The 20,046-nt window shown below is 30.2% G+C and overlaps 2 protein-coding genes across 2 annotated transcripts in view; both read right to left on the minus strand.

The window, feature by feature from the left end:
• LOC132749114 (uncharacterized) overlaps nucleotides 1–15,316 on the minus strand; it is a 30,187-nt gene extending 14,871 nt beyond the window's left edge. The window contains exon 1 of the mRNA XM_060738799.1: nucleotides 15,182–15,316. The gene's annotated coding sequence lies outside the window, so the exon portion shown is untranslated. The remainder of the gene's footprint in view (nucleotides 1–15,181) is intronic.
• On the minus strand, nucleotides 2,315–9,173 carry LOC132749115 (uncharacterized). The gene is made up of 2 exons (XM_060738800.1): nucleotides 9,066–9,173; nucleotides 2,315–4,782 (listed from the first exon to the last, which is right to left on the minus strand). The coding sequence occupies exon 2, from the start codon at nucleotides 4,779–4,781 to the stop codon at nucleotides 2,673–2,675; it is 2,109 nt and encodes a 702-aa protein (XP_060594783.1). The 5' UTR covers nucleotide 4,782; nucleotides 9,066–9,173; the 3' UTR covers nucleotides 2,315–2,672.
• Nucleotides 15,317–20,046: the final 4,730 nt, after the last annotated feature.

The raw sequence follows: 20,046 nt of genomic DNA on the forward strand, positions 1-20,046 counted from the left end.
AATTGAATTATCTATATCTTTTTGTGATTCCATGCATAATGCAAGGAATGGTCCCAAATCCAACAAAACAAATTAAGTAAGAAGGTCGAGACCATAGGTGCAGGGACGGGACAGAGAGCACTTCCTCACTGAAGAGGGTATATAAACATAACTGCCTGCATTAAATAATAAGCAGGAAATATTTATTAATATCACATGGGTAGTTAAGTATGCAGACTGACTGACCCTCAAACCAAAGACACCCAGAATACAATACATTAGCACTACAAAAATACACCCAGAACCCTTATAACACCATACCACAGCTCTTACGCTTACATATCTTTTCTCATATGCGATTACTTCTACTCATTTACATAGTCCCCCACTATACTGAAATTTGTTCTTGGTACATTTAACTGATAAAGTGAACTAGCTTTGAGTTATATAAAGGTATAGCCTTTGTTTGGTGCAAAAAGTAACAGAGTGAGAAAGTTGTGCAGCCTGACTGGGGTTCGGACATGGGAATTGCATTGAATACTATTCCGCAGCTCTTTCAAAAGAGCTTTTTGGTTGCTTACTTTCTCACTTAGTATTTAACACTCTGACGATCCTGATGGCCAATTATCACAGGGTTAGAAAAATGTGCAGTCTGATCGAATTCAATATGATAAGCAAGATCAACAAGGAAAGGCGGCGTTCAATGAACGCAACCCCCATATGACCCAGCAACAACCATGGATCCTTGGAAAGCTATATGCGGGCTGTACTGGCAGAGTAATCTGGATATATCACATTTTCCTGTCCCCCTGACAATTAGATGTAGACAAGTATGCTAGAGGGGGATATTCGGACCGAAGAACTCCCCCCTAAAATAAACAAATTTCCCTTGAAATGTGAAAATCCCAATACATTATGTGATTAAAGTTTGCAAATTAGACAACTGAACCATGTGAAGATAAGTTTAATATTCATTTATTACATTAAACATCCATGTGCAAAAAAGAACAAAATGCGTAAATTAAAACATTTACTGATAGTGACCCATTATTGAAAGCAAACTTCATCAGAAACATCCCTGGACTTGTTTCAGAATTTTAACATTTGATTGATCTATGATTCATTCTTATTACCACTAATTGCAATGGCTTAATATAACTGAGCCTGCAACATTTTATAATTTTGCTGTTTAAAGCGTCTTTAACGTTTCAGTTTTTTCTCTCTTTTAACAGGAAGTAACATTTGTTTTCCAACTTGTTTGTTCTTTCCGTCTATCTTAGGCATTACAGTCTATTCTTGCTGTATATAAACAGTATGGTTGTTGGCAGTTCTTTGGCCCAGGCTATGAAATAACTTTCTTATTATCTTTTGTGTTGATAAATAGATAAGCTTTATGAACATTTTACAAGTTGTTAGTTCGTCAAAAGCATGAAGGTCCCGAGGAGTGAATCTGACTGAATTTTCGTTTTTGACAAGCTTATTATATCTCAGACTTGATATTTCAAGTTTGTTCAGATATTTCATACCTGCAGGTATAGGCTACTGGAATCCTCTTATCACGATGTGAAATAAGATATCATTTTTTATTTGTTTGTACAAAATTGTTAATAAAATGATCTTTGATAATAATACATGATAAACAAAAATACGTTTGGACTCGATACACGTTTGGGAAACGCTTCTATCAAACGCACGTTGCACGCGTACGCACGCACGTTATACGAAAATGCACCGGAGAAAAACATTATTGTAGACAACCTAAACGTTCCCCTTGCTGTAGCATGGTGAATCCATTCATATTTAGTTTAGCTCACATAATATTTTATTTTAACCTGGGGGTTTAATTTTTTTCCTGTTTAATGTATACACAATAAAGACATCTTTGACAGACTTTCGCTTCTATCACTTTTTTCCTATTTAGCTGTAATTCTAATACCCTTAAATGTGTCGACAAAGAATCGGCGGGCAGGATAATAATAACTCGTTTTGTGCTTGAGACAATTCTAATATATTTTCATTGTTATGATTATTTTTCACTACGTAACTCAATAAGTCACTGTGAACAATTTGAACGTAAGACTGTGAAATCCCGACACATTTAACAATTTCAATTTACTAACTATATGCTTATAACATTAGATTAACAAATAACAAAGATAAACATGGCATATACTAAAATATAAAATAATGATATGAATTTCATAACCTTTTTTGTTAACATTTTGCTTCATGTATTAAAATCACAATATCATTGCAGAAATATATAATGTTTAAATTACATATTTCAACAAAAGAATTAGTTCAACGCTATTTTATGCATCCAGAAAAAAATCAATATTCTAACTTTGGGGTTTATTTTATTTCCTGTTTAATGTATACACGATAAAAATACATCTTTGACAGACTTTTGTTTCTATTACATTTTCGTATTTAGCTGTAATTCTAATACCCTTTAATGTGTCGACAAAACATAGAAAATTCTTCCGACCAATAACTTCTGCTTCAATGCATAAGAATTACCACACACCGTCAAAATGTGATATTTCATATCTTAAATCAAATAAAAACTTTATTTGAAACGTAAACATTTATTTTATTGTTTCTTCAAACTGTTTGACAGGTATTCCTTTCTACAAAAGTATCTGTATTCATATTGTCATATTGCAGTAGCAAAAAGTAAATTTTTGTTCATTTTATTGCAAGACTGGACCTAACATTGAGCAGATAAGTCTACAGATATGAAGCTTTGCAGCGTTATTTCTACCTCGTATTTTTAGTGATAACAGATAACACGTTAAAGCCGCATCCATTCTATTTTCTTGCTCCATACACTGACCTAGAAGGTTAAGCGCTGTTTCTCTGTGTCCGAAATTTGGCTCCTCTACAAAACATTTAGCAAGGTTGGAAATTGCCGCCTGTTTATCCCGATGTCTTCTAAGATGAGAATATGTCTTATACTGTAAAAAGTATAAGTAAGGCAAAGAATCTACTACAGCCAAATCCATCCATATATCTTTTTTACCTCTATAAGGGAGGTCTTGTTGTGATGATCTGAACATTTCATGTTGGAGTTCGCAGGGACAGCAGTTTATTTCGCATCGTAGAAACCTGACACAAGATGCAGTTGTACTCTGCAACAATGTATATTCATTATCTGTTTCGTAACATAGCTTATCGAATGCCTTTTTATGTTTAGTTTTTCGAAAATCGTAGCACTTACATACTTGTTCAACTATATTGAGATCATAACCTTCTTCAATGTTTTTCAAAATGAATTCTGTCCTCTCAATATCTCCAGTACACAAGAACATTGAGGCTAGTTTCAGTTTACCTGACGCTACATCAATGTTTAAACCTAACGTCATCAAAACAATAGACTTTCGGCAGACACCTCGTTCACTTTGTAAGTTAATTGAGGCTAGTGCAGATCCTAAATGCATGCTTAGAAATTTAGCTATTTTACTACATGCTAATTTATTGTGCCCTTGATTCATATCATGAGTTAATTTCATTAGGTATATATATAATATTTGTAATAGAATTCTAATGTGATTGATTTTATTCGTTTCTATAAGCAAGACCGTAATATTATCATTGACAATATAAGCAGCATTTTTGACCAGTTCTCCTGAAATCAAACACGACATCTGTTCAGGAACAATCTCTTTTAATCTCAAAAATGTGTTTTCAATTCTAGACCCAAGTTGATCACATTCTATTTCAAGTAAAGCACTTCCGTTACTGCTAATAATGTAACAAAGTCTATCTAGAATGATTTGTTTTGTTACCGGAGTAAAACGTCTCAACATTAAATTGTTCTCTGGGATGATAAAATGCGGACAGTAATCATTAATAACACAATTGTAAAGTACTGTCAGACAATAATTCAAACAGATGAGCAAGGTGTTTTCGTTCCAAGCATTGTTGTCTGTACTTGAAATACAATGAAGCATGACCGTTTTACACATGTAACTTGAAATGCTATCAGGGCATTGTGTGGTTATAAACGTTTTTAAAATCATTTTCATTAAGACAAAGCATCTGATTTGTGTTATATTGAGACTGAACATTAAAAATCTCTCAGCAATGGAAGTGGATATTCTCCATTCAAGTTCTTCATTAACACTGCCTTTGCTTCCAACTCCTACAACAAAACATCCCGTGCCTTTACAATACTGTTTCATATCGTTTGTAGGCCATTGACCTTCACCTTGCTGATTAATCCATTGTCTAGCTTGTAATGGCCATTGTTGACAAGTCATTGCAAGGACAATGTCTCTACCAAAGAAACCAGGTCTTTCATCCATTGATTGTGCTGGACCATGTCTAACACGTTCATCACCTCCCCCGATATTTACTATTGAATTCTTTAATAATACTCTTCCTATTCTATCTCTATACCAGTTCTGATGATACGCATTCTCTTCTGGAAGTGGAGCATCTTCTCTAAGTATCTGTAATAAGCAATATCCTGGTGATACAGTTTCATCCTGTATCATTAACAGGTTTTCTACACCAGGTTCCCATTCACTCCAGTCTTGTATCACTTTGGATTTTGGTAATGTATAGAGTAAATCTCCGTCAGAATGAAGACCAAGTGTTGTAGTACCTTCTACTCTACTACCTAATGAATATATATTCATGTCTTCATTTAATACTAATTGTTGTCCTATCGTCCATATTGTTTCATTTATTAGCTGTAGTCGCCTTCTTTTTATTACCATTCTTTCGTTCACTCCTATCTCATCAAGTACTTTAGACAGTCTGAGTGATACATTGCGAGTGTAATCAATTTCCGACATCCTGTAAATTTTATTAAATATTATTATTTTCATCATAAATAAAAAAAAATATTTTTTCCGTAAGCTATCTGGATAGCCTCCTCACATGACAGAATCCAACGTCTCTGTCGGTATTCGAACCCACAGCGTAGGGGTAAGTGGTTTGAAGTCAACGACCTTAACCACTCGGCCACTGACGCCCCTCATAAATAAATGTGTCAATAAATAAACAAAATGCATGTCTGCAATTGATTGTGTAAAGTTCAAATAAAAATTGTCTTTTCGAGATGTATATTTCAGCACAATATGAAGTTTCTCAATTTTTATATTTTGTGTTTGTTTTTCCTTATTATTCGATGTTTAATGGTAGCTTTGAGAAACGTCGTGTTAGCTGTCCAACAACTTAGAAATGCCTGTTCTAATTTGTTTGTTGTTGTGCTTGTTGTTGTTATTTTTGTAATTGAAAACTTGCATCATTGAGTGTTTCAAACTTGAAAATAATTGATCAATGAAATCAGCTGATACGAAAAATTCGAATTGGAATTTTGTGATATGAAAGAAACGGTATTGTCAACATCAAAGACGAAATAGTGCAAAAATCATAATAATTACTAGGAAATTTTTGGCAAAAAAATCGTATTTTCCCACCATGCAAATGTTAATTATATGAATTATAATAGCTTAAGAAAATCATTTCATTTAGCGTTTTTAATTGGTACAAAAAGGCATCAAATGTCTTTTTACATGATAATTCACTACCAGGATGATTTTCAAGTTTTGATTGAGATATTTTTGATACTAAGAGTGAAAAGGTTTAACTAACCCTGACTCGAATTTGGCACAATGATGAAATTAATTGCTATTTAATTTGTTCCTCAAATGTACTACAATAATAAAAATAAGATTTTGAATAGGGAACGATAATCATGGATCCTTGTTCAAAAGATAATAAAAAATATTAATTATCATAAAATAACCTCCCGTTGATCCTCAACAACAAAATTACTATCCAGCACCTATTTAATATAGTTGAATGCAATGACATCCTAAACACCTTAATCATAATCTAATATTTTTAGATTTGTAAAATCAAGTATAATACATGATCAAAAGATAATGGTATGCACCTAAATTACTTCTATTATTCACATGATCAGATCCTGCATGTTGAGGAGGGATAAGATAATGTGCAACAAAGATAATAATCTTGTATGATTTATGCATTTGATACATCTTCAATATTGTTTTTTAACTGTTAAAAATTGAAATAATTCTTCAACATCATTGTAAATTATGGTCCAATAAATGTTTTTTTCATAGACAATATTCAAAAAAGAACACCAATTGTACAGTATTAGTAATTTTACAATTTACATTTTTTAATAGAAACTTGAAAATCACAACTTGGGAATTATCCTATTTTCTCTAAAGTTTTAGTAATGGAAGAAATCACAATCTCATTGTAGTCTTTACTAATGGATGTCGTACCTCATGTCATCACATTAATTAATTTAAATAAACCATAAAGTTCACTCTTTCTTTTATTCAATTTGTAATAAACTAGGAAGTTGAGAATTTTTATCTTTGCTCTAATAATTTGTCAAATAGGAAAGTCTATTGTAAGTATGTTTCGCTTGAACTAGGTCAACGATTAAGTAAGTAAATCAGAAAAAAGACATATTAGACATATATAAAAAGTGTTCATTGGAAAACCTTTACCAAATTTATCAAATTAACATGTTCAAGAACGGCGTATTTACGATGAATTTCATTTGAAAACGCTTTAACCAATTAATTGTTTGAAACATTCAATTACCTCTGCATCAAATGTTTTAAATTGAAGAAATATAAATTTGTATGGAACGATTTCATTCTAATAGTATGAACTTTTCTTTAAAGTAGAATTATTACATATGTTAAAGAACAACTTTAAGAGTGGTATTCCTTTTTGCTCTTTAAATGCTTGTACATTTAAAGAGTTCATTGAAAATATATTTGTAATAAACTTAATAATTTTTATCTTTCAAAAAGCTTGTGTAAATGTTGGACAAAGCGGAATATTTGTATAAAGCAAATTTGTGGTTTATTCATAGACGGCAAAATGTGATAAAACAACTAAATGCAAAATAATTTTATTAAACTATAATACAGTATATTTTCATATTTTCAAATTAATTGAAATCATTTTCAGAAAATAATATTTCTACATTTACAATACATTTTGTATTCAATTACCAACTATACATATTTATATTTTTTGTTCCTACTGCAGACATTTAAGAAGTTTTGGCTTAGTTTTATATACAACTATGTATTGATATAAAGAACAAATATTGACCATATTCTCGATCGATAATCAGTATAGAATAATGTCTTAATTTAAATCACGGTAAAATAGTATAATACTATTTGTTTAAACTGCCTTTTATAATAACTTAAATATCACATTTCTATTTATAATTAAAGTTAAAAATACATAAAGATTGCAAATATTTTTAAATGTTCTCCTCGATTTTTTTATATTACGGGGTTATGGTTATCTTTGATATGTTAACCATTTTATTAGATATACTCGTACAATATATATTGTCAATGTGTGTTCAATGAACTTAGTTGTCTACACATGCTAGATATTTAAAAGCTAAAACGGTTCCTCAACTGTTTTGAAAAGCTGCCGTAATTGATATAAATAAAACATTTAAATATTTACGAATCCATGCCAAAATCTGTTGAAATACTTAAGTGGTTGATAATAATAAAAGATTATACAAGGTTTCCAGCTTTAATGTTGGAGGACGAATTCTGGTGCCCTTCAATACAATAATTCAGGCACGAATGGACACCTGAGTAGAACCAACGACGTCCCGTTAGCTAGCTGGATAGCTTCCCCATATGACAGAAGTCCGAAGTCCCTGTCGGTATTCGATATCTTTTAGTGTAATTGAGTGTTTCAAACTTGTATATTATAAATCAATCAAATTATTTGATATGATTAGTTTGAATTGGAATTTTCAAATTTGAAAGAAACCGTATTACAGTAATTGAAGAGATGATGATCGTTTAAAGGTTATTACAATATCAGTGTCAACATCAAAGACAACAGTGAAAAATCATAACAATTACTAGGAAATGACGTGTAGATGTTACTTTATATAAAAATAGCTTGAGAAATTTGCTTTGGTCATTTATTTTACTTAATAGTATTGGGTCTTTTTCATTGGTTCAATTAAGGCATTCAAAATCTGCATTGCATGAAAATTCACTTCAGGTGTCTTTTTACAGTTTTATCAAATATTTTAACTAAGAGTGAAAGTGTTTTACTAAATCCTGAAACCAAATTTGACATGAATTTGGAATTAATTTTATTTGTTCCTCACATGTTATATAATATCAAAGAACAATAATAAACAATTTTTTTGCAAATAAAACGATAAGCATGGCTATCAGTTATAAAGATAATATAAATATTAATCATCATAACTTCAAGTTGACCCTCAACAACAAAATAACCATCCTGAGTACCCATTCACTATATGATATATTAAATGCATCCAATATACATTAATGTCAATCTTATATTTTCTAGAAAAGAAAGAAGTGTAACGGGTTATCAAATAATGATATGAAGTATTTAGCTAAATTACCTCCTACATTTTCATGATTCAGATACTGTTGAGGAGGGCAATAAAGAGAATGACACTGTATAATAGATGCATGCAATACACCTTCAGATAATGGAACAATTAATATAATTCTTCAACATCAAAGAAAAATATGGTCAGTAAATGTTATATTTCATTTATTGTTATAGGCATTATTTCAGAAAAGAACAAAAATTGTAAATTTCAACTTACCTTACATAACTTAAACAATTCATAATTATTTAAAACAAAACATGAAGATTAGCACTTGGAAAATTTCCAATTTTCATTCAAGTTATTACAAAGATTCAATGATGTGAGCAATCACAATCATTTACGACCAATTTAATTTGAAAAAAAAAACCGCGAACTTATTTAATGTTTGAAACAGTCGATCTACCAAATACATATGTTACGATCTATTTATGACTAAAATCCTATTTATAAAAAAATAACGTTTTTTAAAATATACTATTGCTCTACAATAATTTTTTATTGACCTGCTAAATGACCTGTTTAAATCGTTTGTTGTTTGTTTTTGCTAAATGGTGTCTAACTTTTACTTATTCGTTAAAACATTGAATATTTATCACTAATTAAAAATGAAATAAATTATTTTTGAATCTTAATATATAGATAAAAAGCAAACATTCGAAAAAAATACCTGTTAACTTCACCAACTTGACCGTTTGAGCATAAATTGAAATAGAAACTAGGGAAATTCCAACTTTAAATAAAACTACGTCGTATCTTGCGATCCGAACGCCTCGACTATTATTCATAATAATCAATCAATCGGAAGATTGAATAATCAATAATCAATATTGGCGGAAAAGGCCGAAAATTTACGATTATGTTCGGCATTATAACTTCCTTTTATTGTAACTTGAAGAGCGTTTGTGTTTTGTAAATGACATTTGACTATCTTGCCAATTAGTAGCGTTTTTGTAAACTGTAATACAACACCAAAATTAAAATAAATTATAGAATATATTGTTTGTATTTTTATTTTAGAGAAATCTAACATTTTTCTTAATAACATGTGCAGAAATGCTTCCCTTCATATGAAGTCTCATTTACAATATCCATGTGTCTAGATCTAAATCAATAACTTGTTAGTTTAACATAAATATCTTATATAAAATGTCTTCTTTCACAAATTCGAAATGGAATTTTGTGATTTTAAAGAAACAGTGTTGCTGTAGTTGAGAACTAATTATCGTTCAAAGGTTATTTTATTATCAATATAAGCATCAAAGAACAGCAAGGAACAAAAAAAAGAAAAAAAAATATTAAGAAATGGTAGAAATACAAATTTGGACTTTCCTACCATGTATATATTATGTTATATGATAAAAAGCTTGAGAAATGTACTTTGCAGTTTCGAGTTACTTCATTTGTTTGGCATGTATAGGCATTTAAAAGTCGTTGCGAGGAGATTCTCTTAATTGATAATTATAACGCTTTATAAAAGAAACGTTCTTTTTTAACCAGGATTTTGAAACCAGGATTTATACCTGCCCTGACCCGAATGACACCACGAATAATTTAGTTAATATTTCTTTTGGTCCTTTAGTGTATTAGACTTTAACAGAATATTTAAAATGTAAACATTAAATAGAAAATGATAAACGTGTATATTTATCTTAAAGGTAATACAAATATTAGCCGCGATAAATCATTTTTTTGCACTAAAAACATATATACGTATCGTGACTCGTTTAATATTTCTCAAACAAACAAAGGGCAACTATTTTGGATATTATCTTAATAAGAAAACATAAAAATACGCATTCTTTAAATGAAAACAGCAAAACTTCTGTCATAGGTATTTAGATGTCACAACAAAAGAGAGTGGGAATCTATTGTTCAAAATTGACCCAATGTTTTATCGACGCAGTATCTTGACACTTTTGCGATTTCAGGTTTATACAAGATATGTAAATGAAGCGCAAAATAATATTAGATAGTGTAAGAGGAACAATACAAAGCATAAATCTTGTTCTACTTAATTATTATACCTCCCGTCGATTGTCCATAAAACAATTACTATCCAGTACCCTTTTTTATAATATATATTATATAATATATTTAAGGGGTATTTGATAAAAACGCCCGATTTACAGCATTAGAAATTGAAGATAGACCTAACACATACATCTTGGATAGTATATTTATACCTAAAGTAAGCTTAACAGTTGAGCTAATTCTGAAATATGACCCTGTCAAGTACTTGTTACTCTAAAAATTTCCCAAACTTGGGAAACTCCCTTCATTTTCTGTTCATTTAAATTAAGTGAGGCAAGAAATAAAGATTTTATCAAAATATCTACTGTTTCATAAGTATAATTGTTGATATCTGACCTCATCAAATAAATAGATCCTGTTAACTTTTCAAAGTTTCAATTTATTTTCAATAAGGAAGTTCATATTTTTCTTCAACCTTTCGAGATCTATTACATTAAAGAGAAACATATATATATTGCTATTTAGAGAGAAATAGATATAATATCTGATATATATGTACATCTCAAGATAAACATAAAAACAATTGATAGAAATAAATCCCTATACGATCAATTACAGCTTGAATATAGTTTGAAACAGACGCTAGGGTATTTCTAACTATCAATAATACTTTGGACAACTCTGTTTTGAAATTTACATAATATGCTCTTCACAATTATCTCCCTTTATTGTTTTTTTCTTAAAATATATTATATAAAGTATGGATTGAGTTGATTTAGAAAGATATTGAACGTTTTTTACGATACCCTGTACAGAGTTTCTTTCATTCAATAGGATTTCTCTGTTGAATTTTAAGATAAAAACAAATTGAACATTTTCTAGTCTAGTAGTTTACAATACTTTATAATGTTAGAATGTCTACAGAGTGACTTGTTTTCTTTAAATGTTAAATTGAAGTGGTCTATAATGGAAGGTCTTGAATACAAAAATTAATTATCTTGAAAGTATTTAGTATCAGACGTAACAACAAACCACGATATTGACAAGTGTCGGATAAATGATCCAGTATTACATATATATTTATAGCAGATAATAAATTGTTCTAGAACAAAATATAATTATTCATTATATTTAAATGTTTATACTGAATCTTTTATAACTTAATCAATATCTTATTTCAAGGAATAACTTAATAAATATTAATATGATACATTTTTATGTTTTCATTTATATTTGTTTGCAGTTATAGTTGCCAGATAAATGTATGACCAAAAATATTTTAAAGTTTGCGTAAAAAATCGATCGAACAAATACAAGAAATGAAAACTTTAATCTGATGAAGGTTGCATCATATATGTCAATAGATAATAAGTGTATTGCTGATTAAATTTTTAGAAAGGTTTTACTGCTTTAACAAAAGCAATAGTATTTCAGTTAAAGAAGTTTGTGTCAGAAAAATTGACTTGAGAAAAATGAGGAGACAACTTTAGTTGCATTATCAATGTTTTATTCTTTTATTAATCAAAAATATAATTATTGTTTGGTTAATATGTAAATTCGAAACAGAAATATATCCTGTGCGTATTATTATAATTTTTGCATCGGATTTTGCATCAGGTAACCTAAAATGTCTTTATATAATCCGCCTTTAAGTGAAAGAAAAAAGATGATAATTTTGCGATACTTACCACGTTATATTTCCCATATGGAAGACGACTGCACAGGTCACCATGTGAACTCTTTCAAAGTACAATTTGCAGATGCAACCACAATACTGCGATCTATGTAAGTCATAGCTGCCGTTCATGCTGTGACAGTGATTCAGTTGCCATGCATTCCAATAGTTCCTTTGGAACTTTTATAAATTTTCAATTAAATTTCGACACACAGAAAGGCATGTGACTTATTTTTGGTTTTGCGTACATGGCTTAGCTCTTGATTTCTAAAGTGTACATGGTTTTAAAAAATTAGGTATAATGCATGACTGCTCATGGTTTTCCTCTTCATAAATCTTTTTTTTTTATAAAACGTTAAAAAACAACTAAACTACGACGTGCAAACGCGTTCATCTTGAAATAAAAAAGAAATACAAATATAAGGTGTCAAATATTTTGTAACCGTAAGCTTCTCTGTATTATCTCCCCTTACACTTACACCATTTTGTTTAAATATACAAAGAAGAGATGTTGTTTGTCCGTATTATCGTTATCCACACCATTATGTCTATGCATTACCCAAAGAGCAAGGTGAAAAATTTATCAAAGTAATTTTAGAGAAAGATGCCAACGAGATTAAAAAAAGGTAGATGAGGTAAAAAAAAATTATAAGCAATTCTGTTTTTCATTCATCTATGCCCTAATATTACTTTAAAACAACGTTATGATAGTTAACTCAGTAGTCGACAACTTCTGATTTAGACTTTGAAAAAAATCATGGAACGTCTCTGTACATTTTCCATATAAGGAAGCATGGAAGTTTGGACTAAGTAGGACACGCACACATAATTCAAAAGCTATAAGGCAAATACCTTAATCTCGCAATCGCTCAGATTAAATAAACATAAATCACAGCAACAAACATTAAAAACATTTATGTTTTCGTAATAAGATCAGTATTTATTATATATATTTCAATTTTCAGTTATAAGTGCTATAATTTTGATAATTTTAAAAAAAGAAAAACACCAATTTTGTATTATTTTTAAGGACGGAAGGGTAGCAGCTGACTATGCAGAATTGCGAGAAATAAAGGAGATAAAACCATTGTTGTTCGAACATTGTTGCTAGAACACTTGATTGTTTGGAAAGGTAATGCTATTTCTCATTTTATATTTTATATCAGTCAACGTGGAAGAAAACAAAATGACTTTCGTCAATAATGTTCAACATTTTTTGCAGATTTGTATCGTTTTCGGCTGTTTTTATGTAAATAAGATATATGTATAGTAAGTGAATTTTCATTAATTCATTAATTCATTAAAAACTTTAAACGAGCCAAGTATAATGATTATTTTAGAGCTAGATAAGTTCATTTGCAGCTCCTCATTTGCCGACCCTTCTTTGCCGATACTTATTATACTGTCTTGTATGATCAGCAGTTACTTGAATCATTTTTGTCATCATTTAACTGTACTACTGCTAGTTTCTTCTGTGTTCTCTTTCACTTTTATGTTTCACTTTCTGAGAGGACACTGATATGTGATACATCATTATTAACTTAAGCTCACATTGCGTTTTATTATAACTTGTTAAACACAAGTATTTTAATTTCTTGTTAAATATATACACAATAAACGTATTTTTACAACTTTATCAGATTTGCTCCAATAAATCTCCTCATTCTGGTATCCGTTTATATCTTGAAAAAAAAAACGAACTCGGGCAGACCATCTTTCCCGGACGAGCATCAGGCCACCTTAGTGCTTTAGCCTGATATTTTGTCGTAAAGGTTTCAGTGTCTATTACCAAATCATAAACAAAATCGGATCACCGAGAAGATGATTGTGGGTTAAGGGAGAATTTTTTTGAGCAAATATATAAGGAATAAAGCGATTTGTATTAGTTAATCCGTTCAGAGAGTGCATCTGGCCACCCAGTGTCTGACCCAGCATCAAGTTGCCTTAAAAGGACATCGATTAAGTGGTAAGATTTCGCTGAGGTTTTGCGTATTAAAAGCTTTCCCTGTGATCCGATTAATTCGAATTCTGCAAGGCTTGAAATTACAGAGTTCATACGAGAACAACATGTTTATATTTGATAATTCGATACATCACCAAAACATTTTGAAAATTTGACTAGAAAATCAAACACAAATAGTTTTCTTTTCTGTTTAATTTATTTACATTTCAGTATACATATACTATTATATAAACATAGGCTCCACAAAGGCGGGGTTATTTAAGCCTGAACAAAAGTTAGTTTTAGAAGTCAAAAATAATCTTTCAATTAGAGAAGAAACCCATTCATCAAACCCAAAGTGTATGATTCACAAAACTTCTAAGAAAGTCATGCCCAGTATCTAAGCTCTGTGGTTTTATACAATACAACAATGTTTTAAGTCTATATTTTTTAAGTGACCCCGGGGCGGGTCAAAAATCAACAAACTCTGAGTATAATATGAATTAGTTTTTTTGGAGGTCTAAAAAGTTATTCTGCATACAAGATATGAAAGTTATGGGCATTGTAGTTTCTTTTCAAAAATAAGTCATCAATGTGTGTTTTCAAATAGATAACCTATGTCAATCAGGTGACTCCCGGGCGGAGCCAATATTGATCCAATGGACCTGATGAATATCACTTTTGTAAAGGTCTACATTGCAGTGCTACATGCCAAATATTGAAGCTCTATGCTTGTAGTTCCACGAACAGTACGAGGCACAAGTGTGTTTTTCTACATAAACCCTACGACGGGACCAATTTTGATAAGGAAAAATCTAAACCAGGCTTCCGCCCGTCATCTCATTATAATTAAAATTTCTTGGAAATATATTTAATTTCCATCTATCGGTGCAAAAGATCTTGTGCGGACACGAAATTTTGTATTTTATACATGATGCTTAAGTGTGATCTTAACCTTGACCTGAGGAAGATACCGACCGCACGGACGCCAGGTTCATACAAATAGACGCATTTCTTTCTTAGCTGTTTAAATCGTTTATTTTCCTTCTTTTTTTTTCTTACTAATTGGTTTGTTTGCTAATTGGTGTTTATACTTATTCGTTGAAACGTTGAATATTTATCAATACTTAAGAACAAAATATAATATTTGTGAATTTAAATATTTAGATAGAAAGCAATTAATCGAAATGAATACCTGTTAACTTCACCAACTTGACCGTTTGACCATGAATTGAAATAGAAACTAGGAAAATTCCAACTGTTAATAAAACTACGTCGTAGCTGGCAATCCAACCACCTTGACAATTATTCATGATAATCAGTCAATCGGAAGATTGAATAATCAATGTTGGCGGAAAAGGCCGAATATGTACGATTATGTTCGGCATAGTTACTTCCTTTTATTATAACTTGAAGAACTTTTGTGCTTTGTGAATGATATCAGACTATCTTGCCAATAAATAGCTTTTTGTAAACTGTAATACAACACTAATGATAAATCGAGATAAAGAATTTATTGTTTTTTTTTTATTATAGATAAATATGATGTTTCATTTACATTTATCCATGTGTCTAGATTTAAATCAATAACATGTTAGTTTAACATAAATATCTTAATATATAAAATGTCTTCTTTCACTAGTTCGAAATGGAATTTTGTGATTTAAAAGAAACAGTGCTGCTGTAGTTGAGAAATAATTATCGTTCGAAGGTTATTTTATTATCAATATAAGCACAAAAGAACAGCAAGGAACAAAAACCAAAAAAAAAAAAAGGAAAAAAATATATTAAAAAATGGTTGAAATACAAATTTGGATTTTCCTACCATGTAGATATTAAGTTATATGAGATTAATAGCTTGAGAAATGTACTTGGCAGTTTCGAGTTACTTCATTTGTTGGGCATTTAAGGGCATTTAAAAGTCGTTGCGAGGAAATTCTCTTCATAGATAATTATAAGGCTTTATGAAAGATATATTTTGTATCAACACTGAATTTAGGGTTTAATCTAATCTGACCCGAATGACACCATTAATAATTTAATTACTATTTCTTTTTGATCCTTAAGTGTCTTCAACATAAACAGAATAATTAAAATGTAAGCTTGAAATAGAAAATGATAAACAGTACAATACAATACAATACAGTTTATTTGCTTTAAACATTATAACAACGTTTCTAGCATAACATAACAGGTAACCTAGTTATTAGCAATAAAATGCAAAACTAAATGGTATGAAATCTGTGTTAGCGGAGGGATATTTGTTATATGACAAAATATAAATCTTGATTTGATTTTTTTTTTGTGATGAAAAACATAAAGATTACTACATAAATTAAGAGAAACATGTTAATTACCTCTTCTTTTAAAGGCAAAGTATAGATATCTTGATAAATTTTGAGTCATTTTTCTAGAATTAGATGATAAGATACTTTCAAACTTTGTGATTGTTGGCCAATGGCAATAATAACTTGGCAAATATTTTATTCTTATATCTTTATAGTAAGGGCAGACCAACAAGAAATGATATTCGTCTTCAATTTGATTAGAATTGCAAAAGGTACATAGTCGACTTTGCCTGGGTGTGTCGTCATATCTTCCAGTTTCAATACGTAAATTATGTGCTGATATTCTGTATTTAGTTAAAGCTATTCTAAATTTTTGTTCACAAACATCTGAAAAATATTTCTCCAACATAAAATCGTGTTTGTATATTGAATAAAAATGTAAGCGACTTGAATTATTTATTTCACAGTACCAATTTTGTTTGTAAGTATCAATAACTCTTAACTTAATCTCTTCAAACGGAACGTCTATATCAAACTGACAATGCCAAATATAACTGAAACCGTGACTATCTAATATCATTTTGATTTGAGTTGCCCAATTTTGAGAGAAATTATTTTTATTATCAGTTTGATTTTTCAGCATAAGAAATGTTTGTTTAATAAGCGAATTTTGATCTTGTTTTAATATGTGTATCCAATACTTAAGCATTTTTATTTTTCTATTACATTCCATCGGTAATCGTCCAGTTACACCATATAGTGCACATAAAATGGTTGACTTTTTGACACAAAGAACCCGCCTTAAAATTTTTGTATGTACAGCTTCGATATCTGGTGCTTTATGACTGTCCTATATTTGTGAACCAAAGTTAAGAACGGAACCGACAACAGTATCAAATAACGAAAGCTTTTGGGACATTCAGTGTAATTAAGTATTTAAAATGAATTAAATAAAGAAAATGAAGCATGTTGCGAAATACTTTTTTGGGTGCAAAACCAGTTACCATTTTTAAACAAAGTTATTCCAAGATATTTAAAAGAGGGAACTATTTCAATTAGAGTGTTGTCAATGTAAAAATCAAATGTCGTATGTCTGCCACGTTCGAAAAACATAGCTTTTGTTTTAGAAGTATTAATCTTTAATCCCCAAATATTACAATAATCAACGACATCGTTTAACGTTAACTGTAAGGAAACTGGCGAAGAAGAAAATAGTGCCTGGTCATCGGCATACAGAAGTAGAAACAGTTTAAGCTCGTTTAAAGTAACAATCCAATCAAGGTCTGAATTAATATATTGTGTAATGTCGTTGACGAACAGCATAAAAAGAAGAGATGAACTGGGGTCTCCCTGTTTTAGGCTAATATTTGAGCTAAAATATTCTGAATATGAGTTGTTATACCTTAAACATGTTTTAACAGTCTTGTACAAAGATTTTATAGCGTTCACTAATTTGAGACTTACGTTTTTCTGAAATGAGTTTTTGCCAATCTTATCAAAACACTGTTGGTAATCAATAAAGATGCAGTATAATTTCTTCCCCGAATTAATGACTTTAGAAATTATAGAATGTAAAATAAATATGCAATCAATAATTGACTTCCCTTTCTGAAAACCAAATTGATTTTTAAAATTTTTGTCATGTTCATTTGCCCATATTGTTAACCTAATGAGTAAAAGTTGTGAATAAATTTTAGCCAAAATATTTATTAATGTGATACCTCTATAATTTTTAGATTCGTTAATGTCACCCTTTTTAAATATTGGTGCAATAATTTCTTCTCCCCATGAGATAGGATAATCATTTGAATTAAAAATTTTATTATATAACTTGCACAAAAATGGTGATATAATATCATATGTTTACTTAAGCATTTCGCTGATAATATTGTCCGTCCCTGGTGATTAGTTATTTTTGTGTGAAAATACAGCGGTTCTAATTTCAGTTTCACTAAAGTTTTTATCTAATTTCTCGTCTGTGTGATGCTCATAATTTTCTTCATTTCTAAATTGCGATGTATCACCAAAAAGAGTCTTAAAATGGTTATATAAATCATTCACTGTTAGTGTTTGTGATTGTGATGATTTACTTTTACATGTATTATTCAAGGTTTGCCAGAATGTTTTAGGATTATTCTTAACTAGTTTCTATAGTCTTTTTCCTTCATTTATTTTAAACATATTTTGAGCACTCTTCTTAACTTTATTATACTTTGTTCTCGAACGTATGAAGTTATTTTTATTTATGTCATTTCTGTCTCTAATAAATTTATTTCGTGCTTTATTGAAGGTAATTTTCTCGTTTACGCAGTTTTTATCAAACCATTTAGATTTACGCATGTGATTGTATTCATTTAGCTCATTTGGTATACTCTTTGCAAATAAGTCTTGACCTTTTTAAACTAAAATAGATGAAAATGAATTAATTAAGCGTCTATTTGGTTTGATTCAAGGGCATTGGTTAAATCAATAAATTCAATTTTCTAATTCTTTTACATGTGCTTAATTTCTTGCTTTATCCCATAAAATTTTTGTTTGTTTGTCACCAGAAAATGAATAATTTAAAGTGGTCTCATTGTTTTTCTTACATTTAAGTTCAAAGAACAAGGCTGCATGGTCCGAAAATTCATTTAACGGCATAACTTGAAAGTCAATCAAGGTAGATAAATCCTCAAGACATATCAGCAAATAATCCACAGTGCTTTCCCTTGACTAGAGCAGTAAGTGAAAGACCCAATATTTTTATTCGAGAGCAGACGACCGTTTGCTATTATGAAGCCTGTGGATATACACAGGTCAATAAAACGTTTACCTTGAGAATCAATCACGTTTTCTTGGTTAAACCTGGGAGGAATATCATTTCTGTTTATATATGGCATATTATGGTCAATATATTTATCATGCATGAAAAAATTTGAGGTTCGACTGTTAAAGTCTCCAGTAACATATACTTTGCCGAGTTCCTTATATTTTAAAATATTAATCTCAATATTTTCAAAAAAGTCAAATTGATCTTTATTTATAACTTTCGAGGTAGAAGGAGTAATATATGTAGGGAAAATAAACACATCATCGTTAAAGTCAAATAAACAACGATCTAATTTTACCCAAATGTAGCCAATTTTTATCAACAATAGACACGTACTTACTTATCTTATCTGTATAATAAAGAGATATGCCACCACTCGTTCTACCTCTTGTTGTATTGGGAGTTGGGACCCTATCCCGCGTCCGGCTTTCTTCAAATCGTCGGCAAAATCGAACGAAGCTGCTCTCACCTTTTCACGCTGATGGCCATAATGAAATGAAACTAGGATTGGATGAGATTGTTTTGCACTGGCTGAAGCCGCTGAACCTTTTGAAGTATAAATTCATGAGTGTCTTCGATTTTTAACGTTTCAGCACAAAATTCCTTAATTAGGGTTTCACAGTTTTCATGCTCATTTTCTCGGAAACTGTAGAACAGGAGGTTGTTTTGAAGAATCTGTATTTCGAGGTTCGTAATTCGTTCCTCACGTCAACTTTTTTGCGCGAGGAAATCGGTTGATTGTTGTTGAATAGTTTTACATGATGATCGTAAATTTTTCATTTCGTTTCGCGACTGCTTGATTTCCGATTTAATTGAGTAGTTATCTTTTGTGAGAAAATCACAGAACTTTTCGTTGTCACTTAATCGAGTATTCATAGATTTCATTTTTTGTTTCAAGATCAACAACCTTAGAGTTTATCGTATTTACCCTTTTTTCTATTTTATCCACATTTCATTTTCATT

The sequence above is a fragment of the Ruditapes philippinarum genome, unplaced genomic scaffold, assembly GCF_026571515.1.
Source record: "Ruditapes philippinarum isolate M1 unplaced genomic scaffold, ASM2657151v2 ctg3443_1_1_1_1, whole genome shotgun sequence".
Lineage (NCBI taxonomy): Eukaryota > Metazoa > Mollusca > Bivalvia > Venerida > Veneridae > Ruditapes > Ruditapes philippinarum.

Bases quoted from the DNA above. Each gene is read 5' to 3' on its own strand.
- LOC132749115 (XM_060738800.1), bottom strand. From the start codon at position 4,781: ATGTCGGAAATTGATTACACTCGCAATGTATCACTCAGACTGTCTAAA.